The 21,592-nt window shown below is 43.0% G+C and overlaps 1 protein-coding gene across 2 annotated transcripts; it reads right to left on the reverse strand.

Moving 5' to 3' along the window:
• Positions 1–200: 200 nt before the first annotated feature.
• Positions 201–21,540, reverse strand: VCF1 (VCP nuclear cofactor family member 1). 2 transcript variants are annotated; one of them, XM_066386762.1, is made up of 4 exons: positions 21,267–21,540; positions 18,548–18,601; positions 16,600–16,699; positions 201–849 (listed from the first exon to the last, which is right to left on the reverse strand). In XM_066386762.1, the coding sequence occupies exons 1-4, from the start codon at positions 21,485–21,487 to the stop codon at positions 616–618; spliced, it is 609 nt and encodes a 202-aa protein (XP_066242859.1). In that variant the 5' UTR covers positions 21,488–21,540; the 3' UTR covers positions 201–615. The 2 variants fall into 2 exon arrangements, with proteins under 2 accessions (XP_066242859.1, XP_066242861.1); XM_066386764.1 differs by lacking the exon at positions 18,548–18,601 and having other exon boundaries at positions 21,267–21,535.
• Between the last annotated feature and the right edge of the window lie 52 nt (positions 21,541–21,592).

Raw genomic sequence — 21,592 nt, forward strand, 5'->3', positions numbered from 1 at the left:
ACATTCCCTCTGGAAATACAAGATACAACAAAGAGGGGAGACAGTTATCAGGGAGGGCGCTTCACTTACACAGCCTCACTTGGATCTGATTGTTCTGTTACAAAGGAGAGGACTTTCAACCGGACATCTACATACTAAGAGGTAGTATGGCAATTTCAGTGCAAGACTGAATCAAGCTTTCTATATTTTGGAAAAAAGTGTTTTTTTTCATGGAAACTACTCTTTACTAGTTTGTTGAATTTAAAAAATTGAAGATCCTGCATTTTTAAAAGGCCTTTTTACATAAAGTAGTTTTTCTAATTGACAGATTTGGAAATCAATCTGAACTGAACTATGGATTCAACACACAGATGAGATGTCCTCACACCACTACCTTGACATGGATTTGATACCCCCCTCAAAAGAATCCTATAAAAAATTGCTTCAAAGCCCCTTTAAAATTGCAATAGTGCAGCAAAACCACAAGTAAACAACTGCCTGTTAACCTGTTATTTCAAATATAGACTGAAAAGCCAACAGGCATTTTTTTTGTGCAATTTTTTAAAACATCATAAGATGAAATATCAAATCTGCACAGCGCTGTCCCTTCACAGAAGGCAAGAAACTGCCAGCCCATCATGTTGGGGGCCGTCCTCGGTGCTGTAGGCTGTGGAAATGGGCCTCCTTCAGGGTCTGATTGATGTGGAAGTAAGGGCCTTGGCAGAGAGCAGACTGCTCGGGCACGGGCTGGGGGGTGTTAGGGCTGGACCCGGCGACGGTGTGGTTTAGACTGCTTTCTGGCCCACTGGCCCTGTCTGGGCTGTTGATGCTGCTGCTGCTGCTGCTCCCGCCACTGTCACTGCTTGAAGACTGGAAAGAAAAAGGAATAGTTTCATGATTAGGCTGTTTGGTTTCTTAAGAGCTTTACTATATTTTAATTTACAGTACCCTATTTAAGAATATTCTACCTACCCCGTTAGAAGAGTACCAGCATCAAAACATACTGCTTACAAAAATTAAGGGATATTTCAAAATGAGTATGAAGCTATAAAATATCCCCTAATATTTGTGAGCAGTGTATATGGACTTACAGTCCTTTAAAAACTACATTCACCTAAATTATTTCATTCTATTCTCACAACTACCCTGTGAGGTAGAGTGAGATTACTGTCCCCATCAGATATTGCTAAGAGGTGGCAGGGTCCAGATTCCTACTGCAAATCCCTTTAACTACATTTTAACACTTATACAGGTCTCTCTACCTGCTTTTATCATTCATTCCCCTAATTTCCAATAATCAAAGGAAGAAGTTCTCAGCCTCTAGTAGAAAGTGCCAGTCACTGGTATATTATATAGGATATGAAGAAGGTGTCCTCATAACAAATAAGATGGCTTCTGGGTACAACTTAAAATAAAAAAAAAACAGTGACAACTTTGTGGTTATCTATTTTATGGTTTATGGACACAAAATGATATTCTCTGAATGCAGAATACATATCCTGAAACTTTAATATACTCCTTATAAAGTTACATTAGCACTTTTTAATAATTTTTTTAATTAATTTTTTACAGAGACACAGAGTGAGTCAGAGAGAGGGATAGACAGACAGGAACACAGAGAGATGAGAAGCATCGATCATTAGTTTTTCATTGCACATTGCAACACCTTAGTTGTTCATTGATTGCTTTCTCATATGTGCCTTGACCACGGGCCTTCAGCAGACCGAGTAACCCCTTGCTGGGGCCAGCGATCTTGGGTTCAAGCTGGTGGGCTTTTTGCTCAAACCAGATGAGCCCGCGCTCAAGCTGGCGACCTCGGGGTCTCGAACCCGGGTCCTCTGCATCCCAGTCCGACGCTCTATCCACTGCGCCACTGCCTGGTCAGGCAACATTAGCATTTTTACAGTTCGATATGACTATGTATGTGTTTAATTTCTTTTAATGTAACCAACATGACCGGGTCTTAGTGATCTTGAAGAAGCTACTCAGAGATCCCTATAAAAGTCACTCAGAAATCTTTTTCCTTCCAATAGCAGGAATCTCAAAAGAGAAGGCAATGGTGAGGCTCCTTTCAGAATTATGGTCCTGTACCACTGTAATACTGCATGCATGTCTACTAAATGACAACCCCATCACTTGATTGGCACTCTTCTCTATTTACAACTCAGTATAATATTGTACTGTAAAGAATCAATATGTGAAAAAGTTAGAATTCTGGTAATTGATGTTCTGGTGTAATATTTTTTTAACTCATTAGCCCTCTGATATATCTAAATTTATATTCTCTTTAGACAAAGCTATTGTTTTTGAAATGTCTGCTTACAACAATGTAAAATCTACACATAAGAAAAAAGACCAGAAAGAAACAGCCCACAGTTACTATGCTAAAATGGAGGAATTATAGATGCTTATTTTTTTCCTACCTATTCCTATGAAATTTATGCAATGTGATTATATCTTTGCATTATCAAAATAAATGTACAAATAAAACATTTCAAGATAGATACTTTAAAAGCGCTTTTTAAAATACAGAAAATTACACCTAACAGTACATATACTGTAATCTACACGGGTATATGGGAATCACATGAGTCCTTTTACAATGCAATAAGCTTAGAGAAATTACAGTTATAATTTATAAAGGGACACTGGGTTGAGATCTAATTTACTTCAACTTTACTACTTAAAAATACGGGGTGGGACAAAAGTAGGTTTACAGTTTATATGGAAAATAACACAATAATTAATAAATAATGCAAGAATAAACAGTTTCATGCACTAACAACTGTAAACCTAGTTTTGCTGAACCCTGTATGCACATAAATGAGCCTGAAATGGCAAAGAAAGCATGATCACAAAAGACATCCATTACTAATAGGACTTAAACCAAGAACTGTCAAGGTCCCTGGGTCATCTGGAGCTACTTAACATAGGTCACAAATCCTATTGCCTGTAGGGAGTAGGGAGTAGGAGACAACCTATCTTTCTACAATTAAAAAAATCATGAAAGCATCATAAATAGGCCGAGTGGCATCACATGGCAAGGTTAGCAGTAACAACTATATATACTTTTTTTTTTAAAATTAAATGAGAGGCAGGGAGGCAGAGAGAGACTCCTGCATGTGCCCTGACCAGGATCCACCCAGCAAGCCCCTACCAGGCAATGCGCCACCTGGCTGGGCTGTAGCTCCAGTGCTCAGCAACCAAGCTATTTTCACACCTGAGGCATAGGCCATAGAGCCATCCTCAGTGCCCAGGGCCAACTTAGCTCTAACCATTTGAGCTATGGCTGCGGGAGGGGGAGAGAGAGAGAAAGAGAGAGAGAGGCAGGGAGGAGTGGAGAAGCAGATGATAGCTTCTCCTGTGTGCCCTGACCGGAAATCGAACCCAGAACATCTACATGTTGGGCCGACGCTCCACCACTAAGCCAACTAGCCAGGACCAATTATATATACTTAAAAGACGTAAGAGGTAAAAGCCAATTCAAAAACAGAAATTGCTTTCCATAAAAGCCACTCCTGACCTAGAGTATAACAACCTTAAAACTGTCACTGGTACACCTGGTGAGGTCATGAATATTTAACAAGTAGGTTATCACACTAGATAAGAAATCCACCACGCAGAAAACTTTGTTTCCTCTTAGACTGTTTTCTTTGTTTTTTGTTATAGGCACTGTCTGAAAATTAAGGCAAGAACTAGAATCAGTTTTTAGTAAGTCAACTGTCCTTCTCAAGTTCTATTCATTTCACAATATGACAGCAAAGATGACACTATTCTGAGAAAAGTTAAAAGTTCTTTTAACGTTAACAGGTTAGAAAAGATTTCTGTACAATAGCTATAAAAAAAAGGTGAGGGAGACACAGAGACCAGCAATTTCTTTTTTTTTTTTTTAATATTTTTTTAATTAATTTATTTATTTATTTATTCATTTTAGAGAGGAGAGGGAGAGACAGAGAGAGAGAGAGAGAGAGAGAGAGAGAGAGAGGAGAGACAAAGAGAGAGAAGGAGGGGAGGAGCTGGAAGCATCAACTCCCATATGTGCCTTGACCAGGCAAGCCCAGGGTTTCGAACCGGCGACCTCAGCATTTCCAGGTCGACGCTTTATCCACTGCGCCACCACAGGTCAGGCAAGACCAGCAATTTCTAGTTCCTTTTAAATATCTTGAAACTTTATGACACATATAAAAAAGTTTATTGTGGCCTTGTTTATAAGAGCTAAAAAAATGCAAACAACCCAAATGTCTAACAAGAGAAACTTTAAATTATAAATATATAAAGTATAAATACATTAATTATAACTCACAACAATGAAATTCTATTCAGCTATTAATAATATACCCCCAAGGTAGAAAGAAGCCTTTAACATCTTTTTTACAGATTACAAAACAGTAGATATGACAGTTGGTTTTTTAATTTTTTTTAAAATGTAGACATACATGCACAAAAATAGTCTGGAAGGGTCCTGGCTGGTAGAGTGTGGGCCCAGCGTGTGGATGTCCTGGGTTTGATTTATGGTCAGGGTACACAGGAGAAGCAACCATCTGCTTCCCTCTCTCGTTTCTCTCTCTTCCCTACCCCACAGCCATGGCTTAATTGGTTTAAGCAAGTTGGCCCCAGCCCTGAGGATGGCTCCATGGAGTCTCTGCCTCAGGTGCTAAAAAAATAGCTTAGTTGACAAGCAACCACCCTAGATGGGCAGAGCATCACCTATAGGGGGCTGGGGGGTGGTACAAGCGGGAGTCTCTGTCTCCCCTCCTCTCACACACCAAAAAAAAAAAAGGAAAAAGAAAAATAGTCTGGAAGGATGTATGTGCCAAAATATCTAGAATTTGGACCTATTTTTTTAAGTATCTTTATTTTCTACAGCTTCTACAAAAAATATTTCTCTTAAAAAACTGATTATGAGTGAGAATACTACAAAATAGAGATCTTAGTTACTTCTAACTTCAAGACTGGGAGCTAACAATATATATCAATATTGTCAATAAGATTTTAGGAAGACTCTGGCCTCACTGAACTACTTAAGAACTTAAAAACTGCTTCAGTTGTATTCACTTGCATTGAAGAGGCCAACGATAGTTTCAAACTAATAAAAGGCAGCCTATTTAAGACAACTAGAATGGGAAGCCGGTGAATACACTTAATGTTATTTTTTTTTCTTTTTTGTATTTTTCCGAAGCTGGAAACAGGGAGGTAGTCAGACAGACTCCCGCATGCGCCTGACTGGGATCCACCCAGCATGCCCACCAGGGGCGATGATCTGCCCATCTTGGGGCGTCGCTCTGCCGCAATCAGAGCCATTCTAGCGCCTGAGGCAGCGGCCACAGAGCCATCCTCAGCGCCCAGGCAAACTTTGCTCCAGTGAAGCCTTGGCTGTGGGAGGGGAAGAGAGAGAGAGGAAGGAGAGGGGGGGGAGTGGAGAAGCAGATGGGCGCCTTTCCTGTGTGCCCTGGCCAGAAATCGAACCCGGGACTCCTGCACGCCAGGCCAACACTCTACCACTGAGCCAAGTGGCCAGGGCCTCTTTTTACTTTTTACAGAGTCAGAGAGAGGGATAGATAGGGACAGACAGACAGGAATGGAGAGAGATGAGAAGCATCAATCATCAGGGGTTTTTTTTGTTTGTTTGTTTGTTTGTTGTATTTTTTCTGAAGTTAGAAATGGGGAGGCAGTCAGACACCTGCAAGCACCCAGCCGGGATCCACCCGGCATGCCCACCAGGGGGCGATGCTCTGCCCATCTGGGGCATCGCTCTGTTGCAACCAGAGCCATTCTAGCGCCTGAGGCAGAGGCCATAGAGCCACCCCCAGCGCCCAGGCCAACTTTGCTCCAATGGAGCACTGGCTGTGGGAGGGGAAGAGAGAGACAGAGAGGAAGGAGAGGGGGAGGGGTGGAGAAGCAGATGGGCACTTCTCCTGTGTGCCCTGGCCGGGAATCCTGCATGCCAGGCTGATGCTCTACCACTGAGCCAACCAGCCAGGGCCTCAATCATCAGTTTTTTGTTGTGGCACTTTAGTTGTTCACTGATTGCTTTCTCATATGTGCCTTGACCGTGGGGCTAGAGCAGACCGAGTAACCCCTTGCTGGAGCCAGTGACCTTGGGTCCAAGCTGGTGAGCTTTTTGCTCAAACCAGATGTGCCTGCGCCCAAGCTGGCAACCTCAGGGTCTTGAACCTGGGTCCTCCGCATCCCAGTCCAATGCTCTACCCACTGCGCCACCGCCTGGTCAGACTCATATGTTATTTTAATACACAGAAAACCTGAGATACATACTACTGTCATCAGGTAAAAATAATACATCTCTTTCAAGATACTCTGGCTCTATTTTCTGCCAATTCAAGTCTTCTTACTATCGGAGAGGTTTTCGGGAGTACCTCACAAAGACTGACCAGTGTTTTTCAAATAGAAGGTAGAACCCATTTGGTGGGTAGCAACCAGTATTAAAAAAAGAAACTAGAGTATAATATGGTAACAGTAACTGTTCTGTGAAACTTTTTTCAATTATTCACAAATATATTTGGTATGTACTAGATCATAAAACATTTCTATGGGGCACAGTCAAAAATGAAAGTTATTGGAATCTGTCTTAACACTGTCAGCCAAAGAGGTCTACCTTATGAAATAAATGAAAGATCATCATTTACTTTAAAGCCTAAAGCAGGAGTCCCCAAACTTTTTACAAAGGAGGCCAGTTCACTGTTCCTTAGACCGTTGGAGGGCCGGACTATAAAAAAAACTATGAACAAATTCTTATGCACATTGCACATATCTTATTTTAAAGTAAAAAAACAAAACGGGAACAAATATAATATTTAAAATAAAGAACAAGGCCCTGGCCGGTTGGCTCAGCGGTAGAGCGTCGGCCTGGCGTGCGGGGACCCGGGTCCGATTCCCGGCCAGGGCACATAGGAGAAGCGCCCATTTGCTTCTCCATCCCCCCTCCTTCCTCTCTGTCTCTCTCTTCCCCTCCCGCAGCCAAGGCTCCATTGGAGCAAAAATGGCCCGGGCACTGGGGATGGCTCCTTGGCCTCTGCCCCAGGCGCTAGAGTGGCTCTGGTTGTGGCAGAGCGACACCCCGGAGGGGCAGAGCATCGCCCCTTGGTGGGCAGAACGTCCCTGGTGGGCGTGCCGGGTGGATCCCGGTCGGGCGCATGCGGGAGTCTGTCTGACTGTCTCTCCCCGTTTCCAGCTTCAGAAAAATACAAAAAATAAAATAAAATAAATAAAAATAAGTAAATAAAGAAAGAAAGAACAAGTAAATTTAAATCAACAAACTGACCAATATTTCAATGGGAACTATGCTCCTCTCACTGACCACCAATGAAAGAGGTACCCTTCCAGAAGTGCGGCGGGGCCGGATAAATGGCCTCAGGGGGCCGCATGTGGCCCGCGGGCCGTAGTTTGGGGACCCCTGGCCTAAAGGCATAAAATCAAATGTTAACTATTAGTGCTTTAAGATATACACAGAAGTAAATTGTTTTGTCTAACAAAATCAAAGAGTTGAAATAGGGAAAAGCAGTCGTATTTTCCGCACTGAGCAGAACTTCTGAGTAGGAAATCCTTGGGGCAGGAGGGCCACTACTTGCCGCACGGTTTTGAGAACTGGTAGGTACAGAAGTGTTTACCTTGTTACAATTCCTGTTCTCTTAGTTTTGAGCAGGTTCTTTTACTGACAGAGCCCAGAAACTCTGGGACTGAGAAAGATTCCTCAGATAGGAACCCTGTCCCCAGGCTCCTGATTCCTTACAGAGATTGCTTATCACACAGTTTATCCAAACCCAGTTACAAGGCGTGTTTCTTTTCTCTGAATTTTCAATTTGGACTGAGTGCTGACACTGACCAGAGTATTGTCAATAACAACTTTGTATAACAATCAAAAGAGAATCAAGTCATAGCTATGAAATAAAAACCCCTTGCAATAAGCACAATAGGTTAAATTTATGAAGATTCTGACCAAGAGTCTTCCTCTCTAAACATACAAAAGCAACTCATAAGAATCCTGTGGCGAGGTCTGTGTGGAAAGGGAGGATTTTCAGTTAGCTAGGACAGAAATAAAACCTGCCTGTATGCCCTGGTAACTACAGATGCCAGGGTAAGACCCAGAAGAATGCAGTCTCTTTTAGAATCACCTGGAGGCTTTTTAAATAGTGTACATGCCAGGGCCCCAGCTCAGGAAACCTGGCTCAAGTGGGCACATTACGCTGATGTCCAACCACTGTGCAAACAATTGTGAGGGTGTCTGCTGAGTAGTGGGAGGCACTGCATTAGGGCTCCCAGTCATTTATCTACTGAGCTTCATCAAGAATATGGTGGAATACAACCGGTGGTAAGGACAGTACACGGCCACTGCAGTGACAGGAATCGAGCAACAGGTGTGGATGGAGTGAGCTAGGAGAGGCCCCTTAAAATGGATGGTGTCTGAACTGGGCCTCGGTGATGAGGACGAATCTTTATAAGGAGGGTGTCACAAACCGGGAGAACAGTAAGCAAGATCAGGAGTGCTCTGAGAGGAAAAGCTAACGGTGTAGTGTGGCTGCGCTCACTCCCGAATGCGCTAGTGAGACAAATGTACTTGAGAAGCCATGGCCAGATCGTAAGTGTCCAAAGTCCAGAGAAACAGTTCCAGGCCTGTACTTAAGAGTGAGGATGCCAGGGATCTGTTAGATAAATGAGGTCCGGACGACCGAGCAGAGGCCAACATCAAGCAGCAGAGCAGGCCAGCATGAGGACAGTGGTTATCAATGTCAATGAAGGGGTATGTGTCACAGCCCAGAGGGAGATGGAAATGGAGACATCCAGGTTGACACCAAACACCTGGATATAGCTGATCCTTGAATAAATGCAGAGGGGTGAGAGGTGCGGGGGGTAGGTAAGGGCCGCTGAGACCCTGTGTAATCAAAACCCCGCATATTCCTCCTGACTCCCCCAAAACTTAAACTAATAGCACACTGCTGACCGGAAGTCTTACTGAAAAAATAATTGATTGATGTATTTTGTATGTTATATACTATACTCATATAATAAAGCTTAAAAAAAGCTATTTAGAAAATCATAAGGAAAATACACTTACAGTGCTATACATACAATATTTACTTTAAATAGACCTGCACAGCCTGACTAGGCAGTGGTGCAATGAATAGAGCGTCGGACTGGGATGCGGAGGACCCAGGTTCAAGACCCCGAGGTTGCCAGCTTGAGTGCGGGCTCATCTGGTTTGAGCAGAGCTCACCAGCTTGGACCCAAGGTTGCTGGCTCAAGCAAGGGGTTACTCAGTCTGCTGTAGCCCCATGGTCAAGGCACATATGAGAAAGCAATCAATGAACAACTAAGGTGTCACAACAAAAAACTGATGATTGACACTTCTCATCTCTCTCCATTCCTGTCTGTCCCTATCTCTCTCTCTCTCTCTCTCTCTCTCTCTCTCTCTCTCTCTGTTTCTGTAAAAATAAATAAATAAATGGACCTGCACAGTTCAAATCCATGCTGTTCAAGGATGAAGTGGACTCGGTGCTCAGTACATGTCTGACAAATGGAGTGCTGATGAGCCTTGAGAAAAGCTCTGCAGCGTCAAGAGGAAGACAGGACTGAGGGAAGAGAGGAGTGGAGTGGAGAGAGGCAGAAGGGAAGGCAGCAGTGAGGTGAGGGGAAACAGGCGGAGATGAGAGGGAAGGAAAGAGTGCCTGAGTTGGCCAGTGAAGGAAGCAGTGCTATGAAGACTCAAGACATGCAAAGGGGGGTCCAAAGTGGTAGCAGCAGCTTTCAGAATCCTTGCTAGACTGCAGAGCACATCAAGGCCGAGGGACACTTCCTGCCCTTTAGCAGAGGAAGAAGACCTGTAAATCGTGATGCAGAGGACAGGGAAACTGAGGAAGTTCATTTCCTTAGTCCATAGGGCTCAAACTCTTTGTCCTTCGGCTAAGCCTACCTTTATTAACCCAGGGCGTGAAGTCAGTGTTAGAGATAATCCATAAATACCCGTGGTAGAAAAGAATCAACCCCAAATACTACTGCTGCTGCTAACCTTTAGAAAGCCCCCAGGCAGAATGTTAATTACTAAGTCTCTATGCTTCACAAAAAGAACCAGAACATGTGTGTATTATTTATTATCTAGAGCTGTATGCCTTCTCTTCATAATTAAAAAAGCAGATCAACAACATATTTTATTTTCTTTCAAGTCCCAGCTTCCCCTCATAGCCGATCTCCCCACTTACTGGTGCTTTTAATTTATAGGAGCCTCAAAAAGAAAAAAATCTCACTGTATACGCTGCATGCCTGGAGTCATAATGAAGTTCATTCTACCACTGTGGTAGAATCTGGATTAAATGTAAGAGATGATATTAGCCAAGTTGACTGGAGCATCTGATATAAAATCCTATGCTGCCTGACCTGTGGTGGCTCAGTGGATAAAGTGTCGACCTGGAAACACTGAGGTCGCCAGTTTGAAACCCTGGGCTTGCCTGGTCAAGGCACATATGGGAGTTGATGCTTCCTGCTCCTCCTTTCTGTCTGTCTGTCTGTCTGTCTCTCTCTCTCTAAAATGAATAAATAAAAAATATTAAAAAAAAAAAAATCCTATGCTTCCAAAATGCTTAATGATGTAAGAGAGCTCCCAGTCTGCTTATACAGTGAGACAGTAAAATTCCAAATGAATTCAGTAGGTTATTTAAACTACATTCTGGCCTTGGCCAACGGTTGGCTCAGCAGTGGTAGAGTGTCAGCCTGGCATGTGGAAGTCCTGGGTTCAATTCCCAGTCAGGGCACACAGGAGAAGTGACCTTCTATTTCTCTACCCCACACCCTCCCCCCCCCCCCCCCGCCCCCATGGCTGGATTGGTTCGAGTGAGCTGGCCTCAGGTGCTGAAGATGGCTCGTGGCCTCTGCCTCAGGCGCTAACAAAATGGCTACACTGATGAGCAATGGAGCAACGGCCTCAGATGGGCAGAACATTGCCCCCTAGTGGGCTTGCTGGGTGGATCCTGGTCAGGAAACATGCGGTAGTCTCTCTCTGCCTCCCCTCCTCTCACTAAAATAATAAATAAATAAACTACTTTCTAAAGACGCAAGGATAGAAAATGTGTGGTCACTTTCTGTGTCAATACTTATAAAGCTGGACTACATACATAATGTGTATCAAGTTCCTTTGTAACTAAAATGTCCTATAATCTATCACTTCATTTTGTTTAAATTAAAACATGCTAAAAAATAAGCCGCAACTGTACAAAAACGCATGCATGAATGGACCTTTATTATTTTAGACTTAACGTCCAATTTCAATATGAAATGCTTGGGGCAGCTTATGATGCTGGAAGTTGATGTTATGTTGTGAGGCATCTGTATTAGGCTTGCTCACAGGGTTACCAGCTGTAACCACTTTGCCTGATTGGTGCATGGGTGTGTATCAGCCCCACACGTGTATGGCCTATATAAGGCTACGGGTGCTTGCGCCAAGAAAGATGGGAGATTGTGGATGTATGGATTGCCCGCCTGCCCGCCGCTGTGAGGGACCATTTTGCTGTTTGTTTGCGTGAGAGGTGGTTTCCCCTGCCTATGTGCTTGTCCACAGTTGTGAGACTCTATTAAATGGAATGGCCCAATGCTTTCTGGCTCCGCAGTTTTTCTACCATCTACCTGAATCCAATGTGAACCTGCCTGGCCTGACCCTCTGGCATTACACATATATACAAACATTTCAAGGACTTAAAACTGTGACCAAAGTTTCTTAAGATTTACAGTACAAATTCGACTAACTTTGGAAAGGAATGCTCCTCCATTTTGAATGGAACTTTTTAGATGTTAATCTGCTACAGAGTTTTCAACACATAACCCTGACAGTGTTACCCAAAACAGTTCTCTCTTGGGATGTGCCTTCTACTGTACAACAAAGATGAGAAAGGGCAAAAGCTAAGAGCCTTAAGAACCTTTGAAAAATAGTGTGAAATAGTCCATTGTCATCTAAATTCACACTATTAAAAAGAATCTTCTAACATTCAGCTCATTCTAATTCTTAAATAGATTTATAGTTCTAATTTTAACGATACACAGATTCTCCTGGTTCTGTTATGTCTTAATTTGCCATGCCTCTACACTCCCATAAGAATACCCTTGGGATTTTAGGATTATGACATCAAAAACGATCTTGCCCTGGCCAGTTGGCTCAGTGGTAGAGTGTCGGCCCAGCATGTGGATGCCCTGGGTTCAATTCCCAGTCAGGGCACACAGGAGACACACCTATCTGCTTCTCCATTTCACCCCTCTCACTTCTTTCTCTCTTCTCCTCCCCTCCCTGTAGCCATGGCTAGATTGGAGAGAGTTGGCCCTGGGCACTGAGGATGGCTCCATGGTCTTCGCCTCAGGTACTAAAAAAATGGCTCCAGTTGCAACGGAGCAGCAACCCCAGATGGGCTTGCTGAGTGGATCCTGGTCAGGGCACATGTGAGAGTGTCTCGGCCTCCCCTCCTCTCACTAAAAAAAAAAAAATCCCTTTTGTAGAAAAGGCAGGGTCTGTTCCAGGTAAGCCACTTCTGTTCCATCTCCACCTTCACTCTCTACTTGTTACTTCACAATGAGCTAAAAAGTCAAAACAGTCTTAGATACAGATATACAAGGGATGGGAATCTTGTGAAAAGGCACTCCCTTCACTGACTCAGCAGCAGCACTTTCACAAAGCATACACCCAAGGATTACATGGAAGCTTCTAGTGTATTTTGTAGATAAGGGTATTGAAACTGAAGACAAAGAGCATTACTCCTACAAGATACAATTCAAACCAAAAAGGCTAGCCCCTAAAAAAGCAGTTCTCAACCTGTGGGTCGCGACCCCGGCGGGGGTCGAACGACCAAAACACAGGGGTCGCCTAAAGCCATCGGAAAATACATATTTATTATACAATCGGAAAATACATATTTATTATACAATCGGAAAATACATATTTATTATACAATACATTTTAAAATAAAATATGTATTTCTGATGGCTTTAGGCGACCCCTGTGTTTTGGTCGTTCGACTCCCGCCGGGGTCGCGACGCACAGGCTGAGAACCGCTGCCCTAAAAGAATAAACTAGTAAGTTAAATCTAGCCAGTTCCTACTCATCCAAATAATTATCAAAGATCAGGGAATGTCACTACCATTGTACAGGACCCAAAAGAAAGACACAAAGTGACAAATCATTTCACTTCTTGCTCACCAAGAGAAAAACAAGCCTGACTTAAGACATTAACTAACACGATTCATACAAAATGGCTTCACAAAAAAGATTTTTATTCTTATGCTAGTAATTTATACCCCAATTTAGAAAACAGTAACATGAGACTCACTGTCACTAAAGTTAAAATTCAAGATTTTCAAACACCAATTAGATTTTTGCAAAAACAATAAAACACTAGACCCCAAAGTTTCGTTTTTTTCAGACAGAAATTTAAAATGGCTGTCTAGCTAATATATCATAGCACTGACTTGGCAAAACCCTTTCCAGCTAGTCTGTTTCTACAACTGCAGAGCAGCGGGAGACCTCACTGCCCTGGATACAGTCAGCAGTCTCTCGGAACCGCCACCTGCCTTCTGCGAGGACACCCGCCACGGTGAGGAGCACGCTGCTCAAGCTCTGGGCTCACTGACTGGCTCTTACTTGCTTGTAGCTTTGGGCAAGTGAGTATTTTCTGTGTCCTAATTTTTCCATCTGAAAAGAAACTACTGAAATGACAGGAAGAAAATGTGCAAGTAAAAGTTTCTTTCTACATAACTCATCGGGGAAGTCCGTTCCCATTCTCAGCTTCACAGCATCTAGGAACAAAGAGGCATGTGCTATCTCCACTTTTCAGGTAATTGTAATTTACTTGTGGCATAGCTGAACAGAAATCAAACACCTCGTACCTTACTTTCCAGTACTTGCCAATATTATTACATTTAGGAGAAAATGGTAACTTTTAATAATTTTAAATCTCTCTTAGAATTAAAATAAGTTCTTTCCAAATGAATGTTCTTCAAATCACAAAAAGAATTCTAAAATTATTTCAGATTTTAGGAAAGACAAAGGAAACAGTTTCTCTTAATCTTAAGAAAACCTACCTCTGCCCTACCTTAGAATTAAAAGGTAACATTTTCATTAATAAGAATTTGTTATATAAATTAATAATAATCCATTTATAATGAATCATTTTATTTTCCCTTTTAAACCCAACTGTCAAAAGGCAGCCAAATACCCCTAAACTTGTTATTTTTGAGTTATAAGCATTATGATCTATTCCAGTGGTGATAATTCAATTATTTAGGGCTTCATTTTCCATTTTAAAGACTTTTCCTTGCCTTTGCTTCTCTAGCTCTCCCTGGGTTCCCGGGGCCCTCGTGACTTGTTAACACACCACTGGGGAAGCTCAGCCCTAGCTCCTCACTCAGATGGCTGATAAAGGTTCAGCGCACAAAACTGAAACCGAGGGTCACAGCTCCTTTGAGGGCAACTGGTGAGTTCAGATTATTGCGACACATAAAAAGGACCTGTACTGATCGTGAATTAGAACAAAGACAATCTTAGTCCCTCATCAGACTAATGATTTACAGAGTGGTTTAACCACTGAGCTTCTTTGGACAAGTAAGAACAAGACATACGAACCTGCAGGGTGAGTAACAACACTGTTTTCTTCCGTGATACCAGTACAGAGGTTTTAGAAAGGTAATCAAGGTCATTTTCTACAAACAGCAATTAAAACAAAACTATACTAGGAATTTCACTAAAAATAAGAGATCAGAAATGTTTAATTTTCTAAACATGGCGATTTATATTCTTGTTTTCAGGCACCAAAGCTAAATACAATTTAGGGGAAAAAGACCAATACAAAGAGTTAGACCTACTACTTACTATACTTTCAAATGAATGCCAATCTCATATGGTGAATTTACATACAGATATAAGTAAAGAAATATTCATGCTGACACCGTGAAAGTAATTACTACATACTCTCTTAAGGAACAGCCTTAAAATTCAAAAGAATAATGGAGACTCAATTACTGTTACGGTTTTAACACTGGATGATCATGGTAGCCTCTCCTCTCTGCTCTGCTTTCATCCATGAGATTCCCCAATTACCACAGTAAATAAAGCTCAATAACTTTTCTGTTAATCATTTTTTAAAAAAAAAATATTTCTCTACAAGATTTGAGAGAGAGGAAGGGAGAAAGCAGGACAGACACAGGAACATCTATTTCTGTATGTGTCCTGACTAGGGATCGAACTGGCAACCTCTGTGCTTCAGGGTAATGCTCAAACCAACTGAGCTATCTGGCCAGGGCTGTTAATCATTTTTTAAAAAGGAAGAAAAACTGTGATAGGAAGATTTTTTAAAGGAAAGATAAAAGATAAAAGCTATAGAAACTCAAGTCTCTGAATAGAAAGATCTATCTGCACTTTTCATTAATTGTTCCTGAATGAGATTATCCCACAAGAGACTTATAATCTCCCACCCCCGGGGGGGGGGGGGGGAGTTACTTTGGATTTCTGGCAAAGACCAGATATAGGTCAAGTCCTATTGTCAAGAACTAATTAAATTACAGATTACCTGTTTGTGCAAAAATTATGATGGGAATCTTTGCCATTGAGGAGTTTCCCTGTTGGGGTGCTAAACTTAAGGGTCCAAATCATTAGGCACCTAATTTAACAGGAGTGTCACTTTTATGTGAGCTTCCTTTCTGCACTGGGTATCAGTCGTTCGAGTGCACAGAGTGTCTCCCTCTCTATTCTCTCTCCCTACTACTGTGCCTCCCGTAGCGCTTTTTAGAACAACATAATGAAAAAGCCCTGACCGGCTGGCTCAGTGGTAGAGTATCATCCTGGCGTGTGGAAGTCCCAGGTTCAATTCCCAATCAGGGCACACAGGAGAAGTGACCATCTGCTTCTCTACCCCTACCCCCTCTTCCTTCTCTCTATCTCTCTCTTCTCCTCCCACAGCCATGGCTCGGTTGGAACAAGTTGGCCCTGGCGCTAAGGATAGTTCCATGGTGTCACCTCAGGTGCTAAAATAGCTCAACTGCTGAGCAACGGAGTAACGGCCCCAGATGGCCAGAGCACTGCCCCATAGGGGGTTGCTGGGTGGATCCCGGTCAGGGCATATACAACAGGGAGTCTGTCTGTCTATCTCCCGGCTTCTCACTTAAAGAAAGAAAAAAAAAAAAAGAACAACACAATGAAAAAGCAAAACACTGAAAAATGGGATTCTGCATACATATTCATTATATATTCTCAATGCTTATAGTTTTTTTTAAAGATAAGTGAATTGAAGCAATAAAATATGCTTGCCTTAATGATAAAAATGGTTTATAAACTTAGAAAATAAGCTGGTTTCTGAAATATCAAATAGGGGGTTCAAAGGGCTTGCAAAGGTTCATGAAACTGCTAACAAATACAAATCTGGGGGAAAGTATGTATGACTAGGGCAGACATAGACCGTTTGGCCGAGGAATGGGTTCCAAGCTTCTCAAAGGGGCCATGGCTCAAGGAAAGGTTGAAACCACTGCAATCAAGTAAATCATATTTATTTAATCAGAGAATTTTAATTACACAGAAGAAATTGGGTTATTTAGCGAAAGCAGTGAAACCAGCAGAGCAGAGATGCTGACCATACTTCCTACCTCTGTGTCCCAGGAATCATGAAAGACAGGGTTTCTACTACTCCTTTTGGTCTGAGGGGGAAGATGGTGGTCTTCTTCATTGCCATTCCTTCTCCTTTTCCTGAAATTAAATCACAAGGAGAAAAAGAATAATCGAACAATTTCTCTTTCAGACACACTTAAAATGGTAAAACATGACAACATAAATCTATCTGTCCTCCAGCCTGAGAAAATGGAATTCATCGTATAATATCCCAACAGGTTAAAATGGGAAGTACACCGTCACTAGGCACAAAGGGCAAAAACATCAAGAGCAGCAGAAAGATCAGGCTTATATTAGTGTGACTACTTTCAATAGAGAAGCTTGATAATTTTAAATGCCTACCGCGCGTAAGTAAGAGCACAGAGACTATAACGACTGGGCTTTCAAACTCCACCTAATGCAGGTTATCTTCCTTCTACAGTTACTGAAATTACAACTCCAAGTTACTTAATTTTACTCCTTCCCATAGGAACACTGAGATAGGAATGGCTACCGTTGCCTATTTTACCCTTAAAATCCATATATAGGTGGTTCTATATAGGAATACCTAGAGGTTCATGGTAGCCACTGATCTTTAGTTTTTTCATCCCTGATTTCGTCCAATTACCACTTTAAACAAAAGTTCTATGTCCTCTAAAGTATTAAATTGCTTTTCTAGACAATCACTGGAAAGGCTGCTCTTGGACACAAACTCAATTATTTAGGCTACGGCACCTGGTGTTATGACAGAAATTACTTCACCAGATTGTCTCTTTGAGACTGTAGCACAAGCTGCTTAAAATGTCTAGGTTTAAAGAAAAACCAGACATCGGCCTAGCGTGCGGAGGACCCGGGTTCGATTCCCGGCCAGGGCACACAGGAGAAGCGCCCATTTGCTTCTCCACCCCTCCGCCGCGCTTTCCTCTCTGTCTCTCTCTTCCCCTCCCGCAGCCAAGGCTCCATTGGAGCAAAGATGGCCCAGGCGCTGGGGATGGCTCTGTGGCCTCTGCCTCAGGCGCTAGAGTGGCTCTGGTCGCAATATGGTGACGCCCAGGATGGGCAGAGCATCGCCCCCTGGTGGGCAGAGTGTCGCCCCTGGTGGGCATGCCGGGTGGATCCCGGTAGGGCGCATGCGGGAGTCTGTCTGACTGTCTCTCCCTGTTTCCAGCTTCAGAAAAATGGAAAAAAATATATATATATATATAAAGAAAAACCAGACACCTTTCTCAGGTAAGTGTTCTCAGATGTGCAATAGAAACATTCTACGCAAGGGTCAAGTGTTGTTTGTCAGAAAAACTGCTAAACCTCAACTAGAAAACAAATAAATTAGGTTTAATTTTTGGTAAAAATGCCTGGAACTGCGCTGTCCAATATGGTAGCCACTAGCCTATGTGGATACTTTCACTTAAATTAAATTAAATTAATCCAGTCCCTTAGTCACAACAGCCACACTTCAGCTAGTGGCAACTGTACTGAATGATTAGTACAGACAATAGGAGGCTCCCATCCCTACAGAAAATGCTGAAGGGCAGTGCTGACTAGAGGCCAGTTTATACAAAGCAGCATAATTCAACAACAGTGAAAACTCTTAAATGTTCATTTTTAGAGCAAGAGTGAAAAACAACTTTTTGGAAAGTACTGAATTTAAGCATATACTATCTTCCAGTTCTATAACTTCTGTGAGAGTAGGGTGGCTTATTGGGGCAGGCCCTTAATCCTAAAGTTTTGAGTTGAGGTCTAGATATTAAAGAAACTATCACTCTGAGCTCAATTTCCCACACTCTGCAACATTCTGCTGCTAATGAGTCTGATCCAGTACCAGCTTGGAATGATAAATAGTGGGTGTGTGGTTCTGATAAAGCATGAACCAACCAACCGGCACAGGGCTACACCATTTACCTCATACTAAGGCCCAGCTCTTTGTAGATCATTATTTCTGCTCCCTACCTTTCTCCCAGGAGGTCACACCATAGCTGCACATTATTTTGAAGTACTGGGAAGCTAAAAATTAGATGAATACCAGATTTTAATAACCATTAAATAGATGTCATTATCATAGATTTGAGCCAAGAATTTACTACTGTCACCCTAATAAGACCAGAAAATGTTCATGGGAATATGAAGAAGTTACAGAGCAATGTCTAATGAAAGGTCAGTTGGCATCCAAAGAGAAACTCATGAAATGGCAGTATGTTGGTCCTCAAACTCTTTTATCAATGTGACAACAGCTGATTGTGCTTTGGGCCGCTAAATCACTCTTACCAAACTTAGGAGCCTAACCAAAACTTTCCCATTTTCTCATTTATAATGGGGACTATAATCATTCCAGTGACAAGAATATGAATGTTAAGGTTGCAAAGCAGAGACTAAGAACAGAGGGTGGGCTGGTTAAGTACCACAATTATCTCTTTAAGCCTGGTGGAGACCCTTTCTTTTGGATGGAATTGGATTAAGAATGAGCCCTACTTGTTCTTCAATTCTTCTTTTTCTAGGCTCTTTGCATATTTTATCCCTGAAACATTCTTCCTTCAACAATATCATTAATAATTGGCAAGATTACAGCTTCACGCTCAAGCCTATCAACACAGTCAGATTACAGCTTTCAACATTAATACACAGACCAGGTTATAATTTTAGCAGCCAACCTATAATTGATTATATTCTTCCTAGCCATCTAGTTAGATTATTGTTTAGTATCTGTTACTTCTAAGGATAGCTGATTACATCACTTTTCATCATTTCATTTCTTTCCAATTTTCCTGTCATCTACAGAAGAAACCCTGAAGAATAGAGACTAGTGGTTTTCAAAAAAAATTTAAGTAGCAGAACCCTTTCTTCCTACTGGTGAAAAAAAAAATCCCTCAATGTACGAGATAAAGGATCTGTTTTGGTTAAGGGCTTCCTTGACCCACACTCACTTCTCTATGGCCATCCCAGTATACTGTGGAACAGTTGGAAAAACCACCATTTTGACCAATCCGTAATCTTAAAATTGAGGAAACAGAACCAGAGAAGTGAATTAACTTGGAATTACCAAGAAAGCTGGAACTGGCCAGAGCTGGTTCATCGTGCACCACGAAACATGGGGTGAAGGGAAAAGTAGGTAAGAAACCCCTGTCCAAACCAAACAACCTCTTTTATAGCAATAAGGTACCAGTAGAAACATGTTGACATTGTGTACTAGAGAAAAGGAACCTGCTATGAGTATAAATGCATTCAGAGCATTCGTGTATGATGTTAGGTAAAAGGAATGTTTGTAGAAAATATTTTGACTTTTTCAGATATGTGAGACATCCCAAGAGACTATCAGAAAACCATACACTGGGTTTGAGAAGGAAAAAAAAAATGGCAGTCAGATCAGGCTTACTACATTTAAGGACCTGTTACTAATTCTAACTACATGTCAGTGGTCATTGGGCCCCTAATGTTCAATTTAGTCCACTCTTATTTTCTGTATAAGAAGGCTTTATTCCTCATTCACTATATGACCCAAATCAATAACCCCATGCCGAAGTCTGAGGAACCAATAATATTGGACCAAGTAACCTCAGGAAGCTTTCCAGAATTTTAATGCCATAAATTAAATATCCTCCAGAGCAGGGTCCTCAAGGAAGAACCGTCAGTTACATTCAGAGCCAATGAAAACACAGAACCAGAAAAGAGCATAATCTGTCAGGGCAATCCTATTTTATTCACTTAAACCTCACTGAGACTATTATGGAATAAAGGAAAGCACAGTGAACCTGGGAAGGCCCAGGTAAATCAGCTCTTTAAATTTGTGTCCTCGTCAGAAAAATGTAAGAGGTGGGCTTTGTCATGTACAGGTTTTCACTTCAAACTCCACAATGAGGGATTTCTCTAATTTGAAATAAAGCTGATCCTCTTCATTCTCGGGTACCCCATCCCAAATTTTTCCTCCTTAGTCACAGAGGTAACTAAAAAAAAAAAAAAAAAAGAATGGCAGCGTGGTCTGGGCTCTACTCATGTCAAGCAAGCCTAAAACCCCTCACCCAGGTCCGAGGCCAGGCTCCGTGGAAAAGTAGAGCATCGCGATATAATACTGCCTCCCGCCTTCGGAGTCAAACGGCTCCGTATCCAAACAGTTTAGAATCCAGTCTATTCCAAAGGCTACGGCCAGAGAGCCTCCACCAGCCTCTTCGGTCACTGCCCTTCCGTGTTAACAACCGTCCAGGGCACAAATTTTCAGTCTAACCTAATCCCTCCCGGCCGCAGGGTTAAACCCAACCCTTCTTTCTGACCTTGGGGAGCCGGCAGCTCCCCGCCCCGTCCCCTCACAGACGCACCAGAGGCTCCCACTCGAAGATCAGACATTCCTCCCATCCCCCCACTCCCCTAAATTTAGGACAGGGACGCTTTAGGGCTACCGTCTCTCTTCCGGGACCGACCACACTTCAGCCCAAATAGATAAAGACGGGGGGGGGGGACGGAGTTCGGGGGAGACCGAGTCAATCCACTAGTACCCTCAGGGATGAGGCACCGAAGCACAGGCACATCCCGCTCCCCCTCCTCCCCCCGAATCAGACCACTCAGAATAAAGACACGAGGGCCCACGCTTGCTCGGACTCCGCTTGATGTGCCCCCTCGACTCCATCCTCCAAGACAGAGATGAGGGGCTGGAAAGGAAGGGGGGTCCCTACGGTCTCACCTGGGGCGGAGGCGCTCGCTCATGGCAGCCGGTGGAGGGGAGCGACGCCGAGCCGCTCCGCGAGAAGAGGGAACAGAGGGTGTTGTGTTTCGGCGGCCGCCACGCCCACCTCCTCGGGCCTTGGCTCTCGTCGCGGCACGGGTGGACTCTGCCGGCAGTGAGTACCCCTCCGGGGGACCCGTACCACGGCTACTTCCGGCGTCTGCTTCGCGCCCCCCCATGTCGCAGCCGCCGTGGTACCGCCCTCTCGCGGCTGCGCAGTGACGCAATTGGGCCGCGCCGACCGGCAACCCCGCCCACAGGAAAAGGCGGGCTTGGAGGAGGAG

The sequence above is a fragment of the Saccopteryx leptura genome, chromosome 5 (assembly GCF_036850995.1).
Source record: "Saccopteryx leptura isolate mSacLep1 chromosome 5, mSacLep1_pri_phased_curated, whole genome shotgun sequence".
NCBI lineage: Eukaryota > Metazoa > Chordata > Mammalia > Chiroptera > Emballonuridae > Saccopteryx > Saccopteryx leptura.